Source organism: Cheilinus undulatus, linkage group 1 (assembly GCF_018320785.1).
Source record: "Cheilinus undulatus linkage group 1, ASM1832078v1, whole genome shotgun sequence".
Lineage (NCBI taxonomy): Eukaryota > Metazoa > Chordata > Actinopteri > Labriformes > Labridae > Cheilinus > Cheilinus undulatus.
Genome location: NC_054865.1, coordinates 55,259,592 through 55,276,376, shown reverse-complemented (window position 1 = coordinate 55,276,376; position 16,785 = coordinate 55,259,592). Strand labels below are relative to the sequence as shown.

Sequence of the window (16,785 nt, the reverse complement as noted above, 5' to 3'; positions counted from 1 at the left end):
CAAGTGTCAGTTTTTTTAATAATGGTTTACAAAAATCCCCCTTTTTGTGTTTTATGTATGTTTTTCTTAATCAAAATGAGTGACATAAAAATGATAATGCCCTTAAACAAAGCAAATGACATCACATTTGCAATACGAGCAAAAATAGATAATTCTATCTAAAACTGATGAAACCTACCATTACTTCAGGAAAGTCATACCCCAGCTGGTAGCCAGCCTCACCTCCCCCGTCCCAGCCTCCTCCTTTATAGCTTAAAGCTTGTTGCACCCCCATATTCAGATTCATGCTTCTATGGATTAATTGCTTTGGAAATAATTGCATTGTTTTGAAGACACATGGTCTTATTTATGGGATTATTTATTGCTTGAATGTGTCAAAAAATACATAAGATTAACCCAAGAATAATCGCATATTAAATCGCAATATTTTGGGGAAAAAAAATGCAATTAAATTATTTTAGCAAATGGCTCAGCCCTAGTGGAGACTGGTATTGTGTGTACCTGAGAGTGTGTATAAAATATGTTCACATCTGTGTGAGAGAGACCCTTTCTCTCTATGATCTCTCTCATTTGCGCTCATGCGATAGCGATTTAAAAAAAGGTTGGCAGTCATACTGTAGCTGCCGTGGATACACCTGGGTGGCCCTCCTGAGAACTGTCTCTGTGTGGGAAACACTTCTTACACCCGGTCTCACAGTATTTAACTGTTTGATATATAATTTATGGTAGTCCTTTGCAAATCACATCGATACATGTGCTGTAAAGTTTGAACAGTACGACTACTTTCCTCTTTGGCAGACGTCTGCTCGGGGTAATGCAGATTTTCTTTCACTCTAATTTCCTGTATTGAAACCTTACAGTGAACATCAATTACTCTTCCATTACTATTGGACGGTTACTGTAAACTTTCTGACCAAGCAGCCTGAGGCTCTCCTGAACAGACTCTTGGGTTTGGACTTTTCTCTTCATTCAGTCTTCTGACCGGTTGTATAATTCAACCAAGTAGCAGCTGATTTGTCAATTTCCCATCTGTCTGGTGTTCCCCCTTTTTGCCATCTGGTCTGAATTTAGCCTTCCATGTCGGTTGACAGAAAGGCTCCTGGAAACATAGCGGTGGAGGTCCATCCATGGAAAAACTTGTGTCTCTCCAAAGCTGACCCCCCTCTTCTTTTTTTTTTCTTTTTTTTAAAAACGTCATTTAGAGCTTTAGCAGAACACGTGCACAGAAACACGTGTACGTGCTGTGTTATCAGCCAGAAAGGAATTTAAAGAATCTAAACTGTGAACTTGGACTTCAGTGTTTTCATTTGTCAAACTGAGTTTTTATCATCATGCATTGTGCTTTAATGGACTGCTGATGGTTTTTACAGCTTAGATTTGTCAAACATAACGGTGATCAGCCAAAACATCCACATATCAGATGTCTCTTTTGGGGGGGAACTGGGCTGTCTTTCAATAAATTTCACTATTTTTCACCCGTACAATTAATCTCATATTTCTACACAGATCAACTTTATTTGAATTAATACCCTTTTTTCTGTCATCTCTTCTGAAGGATTAACACCTCTACATCGGACTGAATGGAAAGCAGAGTTATTAAAATGATTGGATTTTTCATTTTGCTGGAAAGCGAAGACCTCCTGCTTGGCAACTTAAATAATACTGAAAGCACTGAGTCGAGGCTGGCAACGAGAACCTCATTTGACAAACTACTGCATGGCTCAGTAGATTTTTTTTGGGAACCTAAACTTGCTGATGGAGAAGGAGTAGAGTTGGATTAGTGTATGTGTGGAGGGCCTGCAGCTCTCCAGTGAGAAAACACTGCTCACTCTGTCTCCTCCAAACTGGGACAGAGACTGAGGCTAACCGCTCTGTCTTCCAGCTCGGTCACATAGATAAAGGTGTGTTTGTCCAATTAGAGGCGGGTGGAGTGAGTTTCTCGCAGCTCCCTTGCTGATTCATGCACACATACATGCTAATTGTTGACTGGAATATAAATGGGAACACAGTTTCCTACTTGTTTTTCAAACGTCTGGACTCGCAGGTCTGGTAATATCCTCTTGGCAGTTCAGTAATGTAATGGCTGTTGTGTCTTCACAAGAACAAAAATCATTAATCATTGAGCAGATTTTGTTCTTGCAGCTGTGTAAAAGCTGAATAAGAGGGAGGAAAGCTGTTTTAAATAACAGTCAGTCTGTCTTCACTCATGACATTTATAAACATAGATGAGAAAAAATGTAAATGATTTATAACTGGATGCAGTCAATGAGAAAATCAGACCAAAATGCTGTTTTCATAGACTGAGGATGAATTCAGATGTTTGTCTTAACTCATATTAACACCTCTGTTGCATAAAATATACTGTCCCAAGTATTCATATCATTAAAAGTAAGAAAAAATGGGTAACAGAGTAGAATGTTTTATATTATCAAGAGGGTATGCTTTAGTATGAGACTTGGTGTCTCCAGCACTCACAATACATACCAGATTAATCCTCTTCCTAGTATGCAGCTCTACCGGTCTTCCAGGTTTGCCATTTTAAAGTTGCATTTTCAAAAGTTTCTTCAGTAGTTTATTCTGATTTGATTACAGTATGGCAGATATGCATTTGAAGCCTTATAAAGGCTATTTTTTGTAAATGGTCATGTGGTTTGTCCAAAACAGTATCCACATTTCTGTAGGAACAAGCAGCTGTAGCTGTCTAATAAATGCAGTAGAACTGAACTCTCAGTAGTTTTGCAGGGCCTCTGGTATTATAAAAAAGGAACATAATCATTGGCTGGGTTGAAGTCCGGTCTGTAGCCATCAGGGGTGTAAGAAAATATCGATACACTGACATTTGGCGGCACAATACTATACGATATTTTAAAATGCAGTATCAATATTTTTTAAAGCAGTAATTTACTTTGTTGGTGCGGTAGTTTGTGGTGTAATTTCACCCCCTGACCGCTAGATGGCAGCAGGCACTGCCTGAGAGCAAGCAGTTGACTCTTCCCTCTTCTCCTGCTTAGACAACGAGATCATGCAAGACTTCAGGTCTGAGCGAGACAGTTGCCCATGCCTACCCAGCAGTGCAGCTTCTGCTGCATTCGTCGCAGATATGTAGACTTGTTTTGGATCCAAAACATTAAAGACGGTGCAGACTTCTGCAGGAGTCAAGTCATTTGTAAAATATGCCACGCCAGAGTGAAATACTTGAACTTTCTCATCCCTGTGACTGATTCTATCCACTGTCCCCTCTATGAACAAAGGCACAAAAAGCTGCAGGATGAATCTAAATTAACACATAAATGAAATAAAATCATGGTATAGAAGAGCAAATACTAGAGCCAGTAACATTCTGAAAAATTCAAATTTTTTCAAGTTCTACCTTCTGCTTCTATAAAATGTTTTCATTCACTCTCCAATGACTGAAATGTGGGAGAGATTTACTCATGTCTTAGTCGTTCTGTCTGTTTTTCTTCACCGTAATCCTCTTTGGTTTGGCTGGAGCAAAATTCCTTTACATGATTGGATTTTTTTTGTGATTCTAGGGCGCTGAATCGATTCAGGGTAGCAGCATCCTTTCCTTGTAACATTTCTGAGATTACAAACATAAAAATGTCCTTTTTCACAGATGAACAACTGGTAATCTAAATCTTACTCTAATGCATAGCGTGTCAGAGTTCCACTGTTTTGTTCCTGCTATTCCACAGTATTAAATATTTAAATTATTATCGATTATTGGACATTTATAAATCGATTCAGAATCTTCCACATCGACATCACGATGCATCAATGAATCGATATTTTTACCCACCTCTGTCTCATTAGAGCGACAGAGAGGAAAATTGAAACGGGGCGACAGGTGAAAAACATTGCACATTGCTCAAATACCGTCAGGGTACTACGATGGGAATCAGGGAAATCAGTCTGATTTTTCTCACTGATGCTCATGTGGCATGTAGTTTGGACCCAGTGTGAGGCAAAGCCCAGCCTACTTTCACCTCATTGAGGAAAAACACATTTATTGTTTATCAGAGAGAATGATGGAAGATGACATAGATTTGTACTTATGTACTTATAACCTGAAAAACTACAGCTTTTAGAAAACACATGCATCATCCCCTGCAGCTGTTTCTGCATTAGCCATTGTTTTTTTAAAAAAATATGATGCCAGCCAGGACAAATAATGCAATTTTTAAAAAAATCTTCCAATAAACAACATGATACGATAGTGAATCAAGATTTTTTCCCACTGTAATTCTCTGTTCTCTTTGATTCTGCCATGATACTGAGAACAATTATAATGTGTTTTCAGTCTTTCTGCTAGAAAGTCTTGTTCCTTGCAGGGAGATTGTTCCAGCCCAAACCAAGTAAAAACAGCAAAAGCAGGTGATCAGACAGACGTGGGTACTCCAGTCCGTCTTTTCTCAGAGAGCTTAAGTGCCAGACTTGAGGAAAAAACAGAGTTTTTTTGTTTTGTGTCTTTTGCTTCTTAAAATAAAAGTCAACATGTGTGAATAAAGCTGAAACACCATTTTAATAATCGGAGTGGAAATCATAATTCTTAGCATTACATCTTTGTGCAGCATTTTGACTTTCTTACAAATGCATTAAACTAGTTTTCCTCTTTGATTTTGGTGATGATCTGCACACTCGTTCGGTTTTTCTCGGACTTCAAAATTTTTAACACCATAGTAATCAATGGGAGAGTAAGTTCCTCGGTGGCGCTGCTTAGGCATGGGTCTGCCGGCCATTCTAGTTCTCTCTAAAATCATGACATAGTCTTGCTTCAAGTGAGTTTTTTCTCCACACATACAGGAACCTAACAGCTTGAATATGACATATAAAGCATATTTTCTCTAAAGAATAAAAAGGTCTTTCTTTCTGATGCCCGTCTGGCTCTGAGCCCTCCGCTCTGCATTCTTCAGTCTGCCCATTGAAGTGAGCTGATCTGAGCTCTGTGATAAAACTTAACCAAGTCAAAACAAAAGCTCTGTAGATAACTGCAGTGATTCAGACAGCTTTGAAGGCGCTCCGAGCTGCGGAGCAGAGCGCTGCAGTCCTCTGAGCCTAAACAGAGCACAGTGAGGGGAAAGCCAAACTGCCATGAGCTGCCTGACAGCCACAGGAGCCTCGGCTTCAGGTTCCCTCATCTGGAAAAGACACTGTAGCGTACCACAACTGGAGAAACAGGAGAGGGTATTATACACATATACTATCTTGTCAGACTGTCAGAGGTGTTCCTTCAAGCTCACAGCAGCACATTCCTCCCCAGTGAAAAACTGCAGGGATTTTAGAGACATGACAAAATAAACTTAAGACTTAAGTTTGAATATTTTTCTTTCTGGCCACTTGGGGGCATTGAGAGCAAGAAGTTAACACAACACTGACATTTCATCACCAGTTAAGTTCATGAACTTAGATAAGAGTTGCTTATTTACACACCAGTTACTTATGGAGCAACATTATCAGTCATTCTTAGCCAAACTGTGAATTTAAGTCCAATTCTGACATGTTTTTAGCTCCACTTTGGTCTCCACCAGCTCCTGGAGGAAGTCACAGCCTTTTAAAGGCATTGTCACACCTAACTTCTTCAGTTAAAACAAACTTGTGTCTGTTTGTTAAGTCAGTGCAGTGTGTTTGCCCTGATGTGAAAGTTGTCAACTGAAGCCTGATGTGGACCACACAACTCTACTGAGACCCTGGTGGGTCTTGGTCCACTATTTTCAGACTCTGGTGTGGTCTGTTTGTTGTCAGAACATGAGCTGATGTTGATCTGGCCTGGCTGCAGGAAACATTGGACGGAATCAGCTACTTTAAATTTCACAAGCCAGTATCTTCAGCTGTGGACATTCATCATTATTGAACATGTGATGAAGATCACAGGTGTGCCTGTCAGATCCTTGGAAACTATTCTGATGGATGAACAGGACGGTTAACTTAACCGTCTTCCCCTAAACTGTTTTGATAAGCACCTTATAGAATTCTGACCATTTTTCCAGCCACAGCTGTGCCTCATTTTCAAATATGATTGTTTTTGCCCCAGTGATGAATGCAAACAGCCAATGACCAAAGCCAAGGCCAATCTAGTCTATCCATTTTGAAACTGGAAAGTGGCTGTAGAGCTGCCAGACACATACAAATCAACTATTCTTTACTTACAACCTGGATTCTTCCAGCAAGAAGTTCTGACCAATGAAAGGGCCTTTTCCTCATGCATCACACATTTCGCACATGTCCCAGTTTGACACTGAACAAACTTAAAGTAACTATGCAACAGAGCAAACCAACTATGTGGGAAAAACATCTTAAGCTGAATAACTGTCAAGGTTTTTCTTCTGTATTGCTATCAGCTGAGCTGGTTACAGTGAATTTTTCACACTAGTTGTTTAACTACGGCTAACTCTTGCTCTGTTGTATCCCTATGGAAAGGTTCAGAACTGTATCTGTCATTATACCCACTTGATCATTTGGTCTGATAAATAATATTGTGCATCATTTTGCCCTGGGGTCCTGCTAACCTTATTGCATTTCCCCTATAATGTCTTTCTCACAATCTATTACATATACTGCATTCCTCATTATTATGCAAATTGGGTTTTAGTGTCATAAGCATTACATTTTTTTGTTTTTCAATGAAACTCATGGATGATATTGTGTCTCAGAGCTCTTTGGATCACTGAAATCAATCTCAGACAACTGTGATCATTAGTTTGCCAGGTGAGCCCAATTAAAGGAAAACTACTTAAGAAGGATGTTCCACATTATTAAGCAGGCCACAGGTTTCAGCAGTATGGGAAAGAAAAAGGATCTCTGCTTCAGAAAAGTGTTGAATAGTGCAATGCCTTCGACAAGGTATGAAAACATTAGATATTTCATGAAAACTTAAGCGTGATCATCATACTGTGAAAAAATTTGTGGCTGATTCAGAGCACAGATGGGTTCATGCTTATAAAGGCATAATGAGGAAGGTTTCTGCCAGATAAATACATGAGATTAAGAGAGCAGCTGCTAAAACACCATTACAAAGCAGCAAACAGCTATTTGAAGCTGCTGGTGCCTCTGGAGTCCTACCAACCTCAAGGTGTAGGATCCTCCAGAGGCTTGCAGTCATGTATAAACCTACTATTCAGCCACCCCTAACCAATGCTCACAAGAAGAAACGGTTGCAGTGGGCCCAGAAATACATGAAGACTCATTTTCAATCAGTCTTGTTTACTGATGAGTGCCGTGCAACCCTGAATGTCCAGATGGATGGAGTAGTGGATGGTTGGCGGATGGCCACGTGTCCCAACAAGGCTGTGATGTCAGTAAGGAGGGGGCAGAGTCATTTTTTAGACTGGATCATGAGGATAGAGCTGGTAGATCCCTTTAGGGTCCCTGAAGGTGTGAAAATGACCTCGGCAAAGTATATAGTTTCTGACTGACCACTTTCTTCCATGGTATAAAAAGAGGAACCGTGCCTCTGTGTCACTAGCTGCTATGGGCATACAAGGAGAGAAACTCATGGTTTTATTGTCATTGTGAGCTCAGAACACAACAAAATTAAGAGTTGGACCCTGTTTCATGCACACAAAAAAACCATAGGGTCAAAAATTTTAGAAAAGGATATTAAGGTATTAGACTGTAGTATAATAGAGTGAGGAATCAATATTGAACATGACTGTTGTGCAGAGAACTGGTAAAACTTACACTTATTCAACAGGAGGGCTGCTCCTGGCAAAATTGTAATCCTTATTATTTTGATTGATAATAAGTTTATAATTATTAAACACACTTACTTTTTGATTTTACTGCGTCTTACTGAACTTTAAACGCTCCTAACACATCAACATCCTTGAAAATCAACTAATAAATTAAAGCAAATAATTGAATAAAAAGGAAAATGATATCTAAAGATTATAAAAACAAGTGCAATGCAGCATGTGGCAGAGCAATCGTTTAATCTTGATTATGTTGTTTTTGTGATCGTGGGAAGCCAAACATTGTAATGGAAATGGAATCTCTAGTAATAGCTCAGCTATTTATTGGAAGTACTTAAAATGGTTTTCTTGTATTTTTTAAGCTTTTGTACTTTTTTGGAAGTTTAACTTTTTTGAAGTCATCAATCTTTTCTTTGTTGGCTTTACCAGAGTACACACTGCAGAGCAGAACGCAGCCTCTCCTTCCTATCTACACTATTTTTTACTGAATTTCAGCACCACAGTTTGGACAAGAGGCTCTTATTTGTTCTTTAATCTAGCCACTGTTAGCTGACAAATTGCCACAAATTCTTCATTTTCTTTTGCCTCTTTGCGATTAGCTTTCTCAGTTACAAACAGGCACATATAAGAAGCTGATTACTCAATTAAAAAGCAGATATTCATGCTAAGTTCCCATCCTTTTGCTGACCTGGCTTGACAGCAGCAAGTGTGATATGTGTTCAAAATGAGATCTGGCTTGAACTGTAGCCAGGACTTCACAACTGATGTATATGCATGCTGCGACCGGTGCTGTAGCCTCTTTGTCTCGGGTGACAACCTTAACCACAGGGCCAAAACACTGCCGAGCCTTTACAAGACAACCAGGTCCAGTTTCACAAGTGTAATTGTAACATTCAGGCTTGACCTTTGCCTCAGTTTCTCATCCTTCGCCTTTGTTTCTCTCCGCCCTCTTGACAAGTTTTAACAAGTGGGGGGTTCCTGACCCTTTGAACTGTTCGGCCAGAAGCTGATTGTTTGTGACAACAGCCTGGAGGGAGGTCTGCGAGTCTTGATGATCACTGTGTTCCTGACCGATGTTGCATCCCTGAGTGCTCTGTGCCTCACTGCTGTTAAAAAAAAATGAGGCGCTGAAATTCCTCAGCACTAGTTAAAGACTGTCTTGCAACTGTAAATCTTTACGGCCTTCAGAGCAAACAGGCACATTGTCTTTTAATCTTTCAGACACTTTAAAGAGCTATAAATTATGCATGAAGTTCACAAAGCTGGCTCTGCTGTGTGCCCGTTCTCTGCAGGCTTGTAATCTGTGATGCATATAGTTGGGAAGTTGTTTTGAAGTTTCGGGGATGGAAAGAGACACAAGGAGGAGCGGCAAACAGACAGGTACACAATCTTTTCTGCTAAACCTTCCTCCTCTCCTCCTCCTCCAACAAATGTACTTAGCAGCTGTTTCAGAGGAAGTCACTGGAGGGAGGCTGCATGGAAAAAGGAGTCAGGCCAGCTGGGTGGAGAGCAGTGGGAGGATTTTTTCCACTTCTGTCTGTCTAACAGAGAGGGGCTGATTTTTCTCAGCCAGCTATTCATCCTGAAGTTTGCAGACCGTCGCATGCTGAGAGGGCTGCAAAGATTTCAAAGGACAAACCAAGGGGACCAATGGAGTATAAAAGTAATGCTTTCCTTCCCCAGCATACATCATAATCTATCACAACAAAAGGCACTTCTGATATATATTTTCAGTATTTTATCAAAGCCTGAAATATTGCAACTGCACATGTTGAATGGATTTTAATCTTAAAAAAATGTCTTCATGCTTGTTGACTTGGTTTCCTTTACCTGTAGCATACCAGACAGCACTTTCCATACATTATTTAACTTCCTTTATGTCCTCTATTGAAAAAACATGTCCCTAAGGTCATGGCAATGTGTGTAGACGGAAAGTTTAAAGGAGTGTCTGCGCTCTATAGCTTGGCCTTGCTGCACATCTGGCTGGTTCTGGTCCATTTTATCAGTTTAACCAAACACAAGGATAAAATCAACACAGGTGTCTCCTGTGAAAACATTACGTATCTCCAAACTGATTTAACTTTTTCAATTCTTAAGGGCAGCCTTTCTCTACTATTTTTCTGTCAAGGAACCATTTAAAATTGTGAAAAACCTCAAGTCACCCAGTCAAAATGTAATGCAAAAAACAAAACAACCTTCTACATGCCTTTGACTGCCTCTCACAACTGGGGGGTCTGGACCCAGGAGTGGGTTGTGGAGCTGTTTCCAGCAGGTCTCAACTTTGTGCATGGACAAAAAAAAAAGCTAAAAGTCTGTGAAGCACTGAAGCCTGTGTCAGACACATCTACATTTTATTTTACTGTTTTACGAAGATAAAAAAGACTTCTTGAGATGACACAAAACATATCAGTCTATCTTTATTTGTTTATTGCCACTTCACACCCTCTGTTATTACAATAAATTTTTAAAGCGGACAGGACCAGATTGTTCTCTTTGTTAAATTCATAATCCCTCAATATTAATCCACCATGAGCTCAGCACTAAACAACATAAACAGGAAAAATAAAAATGTCTTTTACCAGGCAGAAACCTTGAGAGAAGAGGGAGATGTGGAATTGTAGGAGATGGTTGTGCAGAAAGGATGACGGAGAGAGAAAAGGGAGATGCAGAGGAGGTAGGTAGAGGTAGAGGAGGGGTTTGTGTAGAAAGGTAGCAGAGAGTGATGCAGAAAAGGAAAATGCAGAAAGGGGAAATAAGGGGGATGAAGACAGTAATAGGTGGGAGATGCAGAAATATAGAAGAGGGAGATGCAGAGAGAGAGAAGAGAGCAATGCAGAAAAGTAGAGGATGGACGTGCAGAAAGGAATAGGTTGGGGATGCATAAATTAGAAAAGAGAGAGCCCAAATGGGAGAAGAAGGAGTTGTACAAAGTGAGAAAACAAGCAAAGCAACAGCAATGAGTAATATTGATTCATTGCTATCCTGCCCATAAATACAACTAAAGCTGTTTTTTTCTCTTGGATAAGGCTGTCAGGTGGTAATAGTATGTGAAACATTAACAGGAGTAGCCATGTTTGTTAAAATACTGGACAATTAAATCAGTCAAATGTTAGCACCAGCAGTTAAGATGATAATTGAACTGAGATCATTTATATTGGTTATTATAGCAGTTGAAGATGAGCAGCCCTTAGATTTGCTTTTGCACACATAGATAGATGATCACCACTGTTGTTGTGAGCAATGCAGAAAAATGGATCAAACCCCTGCTGTTAAATGCCCACATATAGGCTAGGAAAGAGGAAGAAAGGGACTGCATCATCTGATAAAGTTGCTATGGAATGGGCCGGATGTGCTCTTGTTTTTGTTTGTTTGTTTATGGAGCAGCTGCAGGACAGGCCAAAGACTCACTGATGGATGGAAAAGCTTCATGCTGGTGCATGCCAGATGCGGCTTATTTTCAGTCAGACAAACACAAAAAGAAGCTACTCAACAAATACGTAAATCTCTGCTTAGATGAACTGACATTATTTTCATGTGCTCTCTCATTGCAGAGCGGTATTACTGGGACTCCAAACTGCGCATCCCCACAGCAGACTACCAGGAAGTCCTGCATGACGATAAGGCGGCTCTGGCTTGGCTCTTGGCCCTGCGCCGTGTTGGCATCGTGTACCTGAAGGGGGCTCCGGCTGTGCAGGGCCAAGTGGCCAGACTGGCTGAGAGGATTGGCTATCTCAGGCTGACATTTTACGGGTAAGACACAGTAATGTTCATCTGTTTTTCTACTGTCATCCTCGGCCAAAATTCTCATTTTAGCTGGAGCAGAACCCAAAGAGTGTTATTAGTAAGAATCACATGAAAAAGATCTTTGTTTATTCCCTATTTCCAAGAATCGGTATTAAAAAAATAGCAAGAAAATGTGATGATAGTAGTTCTCAGATTCTCACATAACAAAATTAATGTTTGGGAAAATCTGTCCACTGGTCAATTATGTGCAGCTTTGATTCATTTCTGTTCCATGGAGATGCTCAAAGGTGTCTGTGAGCCTTTCATCACACCCGAATTCATCTCTTTGACTTACTGCAGAGCTGATTACTTGAGGACAGAGATGACAAAAACAACTTTAAAGCATTCCAGCTTTTTTAAAGCAAGAGGAATTACCTGGTGCACTCAGTCAGAACAGAGGTTTGGAGCATGAAGCGTTCGCTCTGCCAGCGGATGAGCTCATACTTTTGGAAGCAGGAAGACTGCTGACTTAAAGCTAAAGGCCTGCCATCAGAGAAACTAGACTGCTTTTACGAGTCGGGCATCCAAACGAGGCATGCAAACAGAACATGGAAGATAACTTTACCTCATTAGTGCTCGACTCCTGCTGCATCTTCAATGAGTTGTCGACTTCAGAGGCAGGAGTCTGCACGTTCCTGTGAAGCTGCCCACTTTCCCCTCAGGGAACACTGCAAAGTTCATCTCATCTCTTTCTCTATTTCTCCTCACAGCCTAATTGTCGCTGCTTATCTTCTGAAGCCAACGTTAAATAATTAACGAGGAGTTTATTAATGAATGTTATCTTTGTCCTCAGGCACACATGGCAGGTCCAGGACAAATACATGGCAAATAATGTAGCCTACACTTCAGGAAGGCTCAGTCTCCACACAGACTACCCTGCGCTGCACTTTGCACCTGGAGTGAGTACATCTGATTTGTATGGTCTATTAAGAACATTAAAAAGAGATGGTATCACTTATTAGTTTATGTGCTGCTTTTATAAGGCAGTTTCAATCCTGGAATTTGGCTTTTTATGTCCTCAAAGCTGTAAAAATAGCATTTGTGCGGCATGTGTTTGACTGCCGTAGGTGCAGTTTCTTCACTGCATCACCCAGGCTGTGGAGGGAGGGGAGAGCGAAGTGGTAGACGGCTTCCACATGGCCGAGCAGCTGCAGAGAGAAGACCCAGAGGCCTTCAGGACGCTCTGCTCGCTCCCTGTGGACTTCACCGACACAGGGATGGACTACTGCGACTTCATGCTGCAGTCCAAGAAATGCATCATCAAGTAAGTGGAGGCAGGCTGACAGATCACCTGTTGTTTTTATTTTTCACACATTTACTGTCTCTGCACGAAGCACACATTCAGACATGGAATTGGCTGTTATTTCTCTAAAAGATGCTAGGATAAATTCCCCAGGATGTGAGAGTTTGTGGGCGAATGTGTGACATTTGAAATGAGACACTGCCATCTGCTGTTCACAGTTACTGTGTTCAAAGAATACTTCAGATGTCCTCTAAATTTATGTGAAAGTCCTTCACAGAGGAGTGTTTATACTGTCTGGTAATATTGAATGTGTAATTGAGATTAGATAGACTAGAGACACAAGACAAATTGAAAGGGTAGGATTTAATCTGACCAGTCTTTTTGTGGATAAAGCCCTAAAAATAAATATTTACTTTCATTAATCTAGGGGTTGATATGGTTATCTCTTGAATGTATATTTAACAAAAGTGACCCACCAGGACGCCACCACATTTTAGTCTGCACTGCACCCTGGGTAGTGTGATGTCACCGAGCCGCAGCAGTCCTTGGCTCGTACTATTGCTGTTCATTTGTCATCCATAATCAATTAAATTCTGAAAATGATCACAGAGTTGGTGATGAGAAAAATCCTGAGGATGCAGTGTAAATCAAAGTGAATGTAGTTACAGAGGCAAAAGATGCGAGTGGAGCTGAGATTAGAGTGTCTCTCTCTTGCTTTCTGTAGAGAAAGCAAGAGAGAGACAGCCTACCTGGCTGAGCAGTCCTCGCCCTTGTGACCCGTTCAGTTCTAAGTACCGCTATTCACGACTGGTCTGATCCTCATCATCTCCCAGTGTCTCAGGCCCTGTCCACATGGAGACGAATTCATGAGTATACGTCAAAGTTTTGGCATTTAGAGAGGCCGAAAATGCTACTTTTTGAAACCAAGTCCCAGAGTGAACAAATCTGTGAACACCTACTGTTTCATCTCCATGTGGACAGCCAACCGAATCTTTCTTGAAATGATTATGTCATACATAGCTTAGCCCACTTAAAGGAGACATATTATTGCAAAAATCTCTTTTTTCAGGCTTTTCTAACAAAGTTATGTGCCCCTGGCCTGTCCACAACCCCCTCAAATACCAAAAAAATCCATTCCCTTCCCCCCTCTTTCTCCACCTTTCAGAAAATGTGTGCTGAAACAAGTCGTTCTCAGATTTTCCCCCCATGATGTCGTGTGGGGAGTAAGCACCGCCCCCAGGTTTGGTTGGCCTTCCCTGCTTGGAGGAAAGTTCCACACTCATCTCCTGATCTTCCTCTCAGCTTCCAGCTTTGTGTCTGTAACACTGTAATCTCAGGAGTGCCACATCCATTTCCTGGGAGGGGTGTGGCAAGGGGCGGAGTCAGACAACTCAGTAACATTTAAAGCCACAGAAATAGGGCAGGGACTGAAACAGAGGGCTTTTTAGACATGCAAAATTCAATACTGGAATGTTTCTTCAGCAACAGACTTCCAGGCATGTTTTGGGAACCTCTGAGACCAATATAAACTTGTCTTAAAATGGTAAAATATGTCCCCTTTAAGCCCAAGTTGTTAGTTTGGCTTTTTGCTTCAATGTTCAAACAGATATAAGAATTTATTACCCTTTCCTTCATCTGATATTACCTTTGTTTCTGTGCAGTGTTGACCCTGAGGGCCGAGTAGCGAGGATAAACTACAACAATGCCACCAGAGACTCTGTTCTCGACCTTCCCTTACATCAGGTTCAGCCTTTCTACAGAGCACTGAAGAGCTTTGTGACCATCATGAACCAACCAGAGAATGTGGTCACATACAGCATGCAGCCAGGTCAGTGTGCACATCTTAAAACTAAACCTGCATTAGACAGTGTTTCTGCAAAGCTTCCAAATCAAAGGCATTGCCTTTGGAAGGCTTAAGAAGATTCAGTGGAGCTTCTCTGCAGGACACTCAATAAACAGAACACGAACTGTTGCAGACATGTAAAACAACATCTCTGCCGTCATCGAGGTCCTGATGTTATCAGGGAATTCAATGTCATCTCTGTCTTCGTAGCACAAATCAGATTACCAAAGCCCGATGCAAACCCTCTTTACATAATCACTGTCCAGCACAGAGTCTGCTGCAATAATAGTGAACGTGTCATGATATTGTAGGAGACATTCAGGACATCAGAAGGGAGTTGGAGGGCGGCATTAGTAGGGAGACGGTGTTTCCACAACATCATGCAGGGTTCAGACCTCCACGTTTCGAATCTTTCATCCTATTGGAGAATCGTTAAGGTTATATAAAGGGTTCAGTGGGATTCAAACAAAACTGTTTGTGCATGTTTGACTAGGAATGTAACAGTATCAAAATCTCATGGTAGGTACTGTAAAACCTTGGTAACAAGTCCACAGTACAGTGTTTACTGCTGTATCAAAAAACATCAGAAATAAAGACTTGGAAAGAAAGTTGCATCTGCATTTATAAAACACCAGTTGCATTTGAAATATTACAACATGTGCAAAAAGGTGCCGTAGGTGTGCATCAGACTTAAAAATAAACACTCACGCTCCAGCGTGTTTACTAACCTTTGCTTTGATTCAGTTTGACAAGAAGAAGTCCTTTCCTCCAAAATGCTACAAATTCTATAAAGGGTTATCAGACATCTCTATTACTTTGATCTGCTCCATATTTGCTGTACAAGAAACAAAAGCTCAAAAGGGGGTTCAGGCCTTTCCTTCCATGAAGCCTTTGATTTTTGTTCCTGTTATTCTGCAGCAGACCTCTGTACCTGATCTTGGTATGTTTGTGTGTTCCAGGTGATTTAGTCACCTTTGATAACTGGCGCCTGCTGCACGGGCGGAGGAGTTACATCAGCAGGCCTGACAGGCTGCGACACCTGGAGGGCGCTTACCTGGACTGGGACGAAGTCATGTCCCGCCTCCGGATACTCCGCAGCTCAGTCAACGAGAACGTTTGAAAATGCAGCCAAATAAAAAAAAAGGTAGCTTTACAGCCTTTGCAGAAAAAACTCAACAGTGTTTAAAAGGTGAGCTGAAACGCTGAGGAGATGGAGGGCAAAAGTGCAAAGATATTTTACCACTAAAGGTGGAAAGCTTAAGCTGCGACTGTGAAGGAGTCAGGCATTGAATCAATGATTTATGCTTTCTTTAAATTGGTACAAAATCTGCAAAAGTGTCTGCTGAATTTCAGTGGAATTACAGAGCAACGCTTCAATGCAAAATGTCAAAAACACTTGGCTTTTTCTCTTTAAAGGTGCTTTTGGATTCAGTCAAGGCTAATGACAAATATGTTTTCTTAAGCTGAAATTTAAGATTTTACACATTTTCTGATGATGATGATAAGTATCTTGTAGGTTTACTTTAATATAATTTACTATTCCTAGTTCTGTGGTTAAATTGGCTGATGTTGTACTTGCTGTTTCTGAAATCCCCTTTGTTTACCAGCCTGCAGTTTTGTTAAATAATGATGAATGACATTAGGAGTGTCTGTTTGTTGCTTGATTGGAAATATTTGTCTGTCCTTGTATATAGAGGAGTAAATGAAGGAGGGACCTCAGACAGCAGCCAGATGTACAATGCATTTTCCTCCTTTATTATTCTCCCTTACCTTTTTCTGCAGCGTCTTTCTACCTCTCCTCTTTCGCTCTGTGCCTATAAAGAATGTAAAGTCCTCCACTTTCCCTGAACACTGTAGAGGAACAGTCTGAACTCAATACTGCCTTAAGTTACAGCTCAGTGGCTGTACCTGAAGTGACATGAAGAAATAACTGTAACACAGAGAAACGACATGTTGAATTAGCAATTTCAAAGACTTGTGTTTAACTCGTAACCCAGGGTTTTCTGGCTAAGCAAAAAGTTTTTATTTCTGCAGAGCAGAGTGGCTGTTTATTAAGCTGAGCAAACCTGATGATTACACATTTTATAGGACAAACTGAAAGGGTTTTCATTTGTGAAACTAGGGCTGTCTGCATTAACACATTAGCTGTGATGAGGTTAAATTCTGAAATTAATTCAGTTAAAATCGCATTAATCACGCTATTTTGTCATTTTAGGCACACCATAGTC

General features: G+C 40.8%; 1 protein-coding gene across 3 annotated transcripts in view; it reads left to right on the top strand.

Moving 5' to 3' along the window:
- bbox1 (butyrobetaine (gamma), 2-oxoglutarate dioxygenase (gamma-butyrobetaine hydroxylase) 1) overlaps positions 1-16,196 on the top strand; it is a 39,867-nt gene extending 23,671 nt beyond the window's left edge. For 2 of the 3 annotated variants that reach the window (XM_041790935.1, XM_041790925.1), the window contains exons 4-8: positions 11,240-11,438; positions 12,265-12,370; positions 12,539-12,735; positions 14,376-14,542; positions 15,517-16,196. In XM_041790935.1, the coding sequence (XP_041646869.1) occupies positions 11,240-11,438; positions 12,265-12,370; positions 12,539-12,735; positions 14,376-14,542; positions 15,517-15,677 (830 nt within the window). In that variant the 3' untranslated portion in view covers positions 15,678-16,196. Of the gene's footprint in view, positions 1-11,239; positions 11,439-12,264; positions 12,371-12,538; positions 12,736-13,879; positions 14,150-14,375; positions 14,543-15,516 lie in introns of those variants that run through there. The other variant, XM_041790945.1, reaches the window with a different exon arrangement.
- Positions 16,197-16,785: the final 589 nt, after the last annotated feature.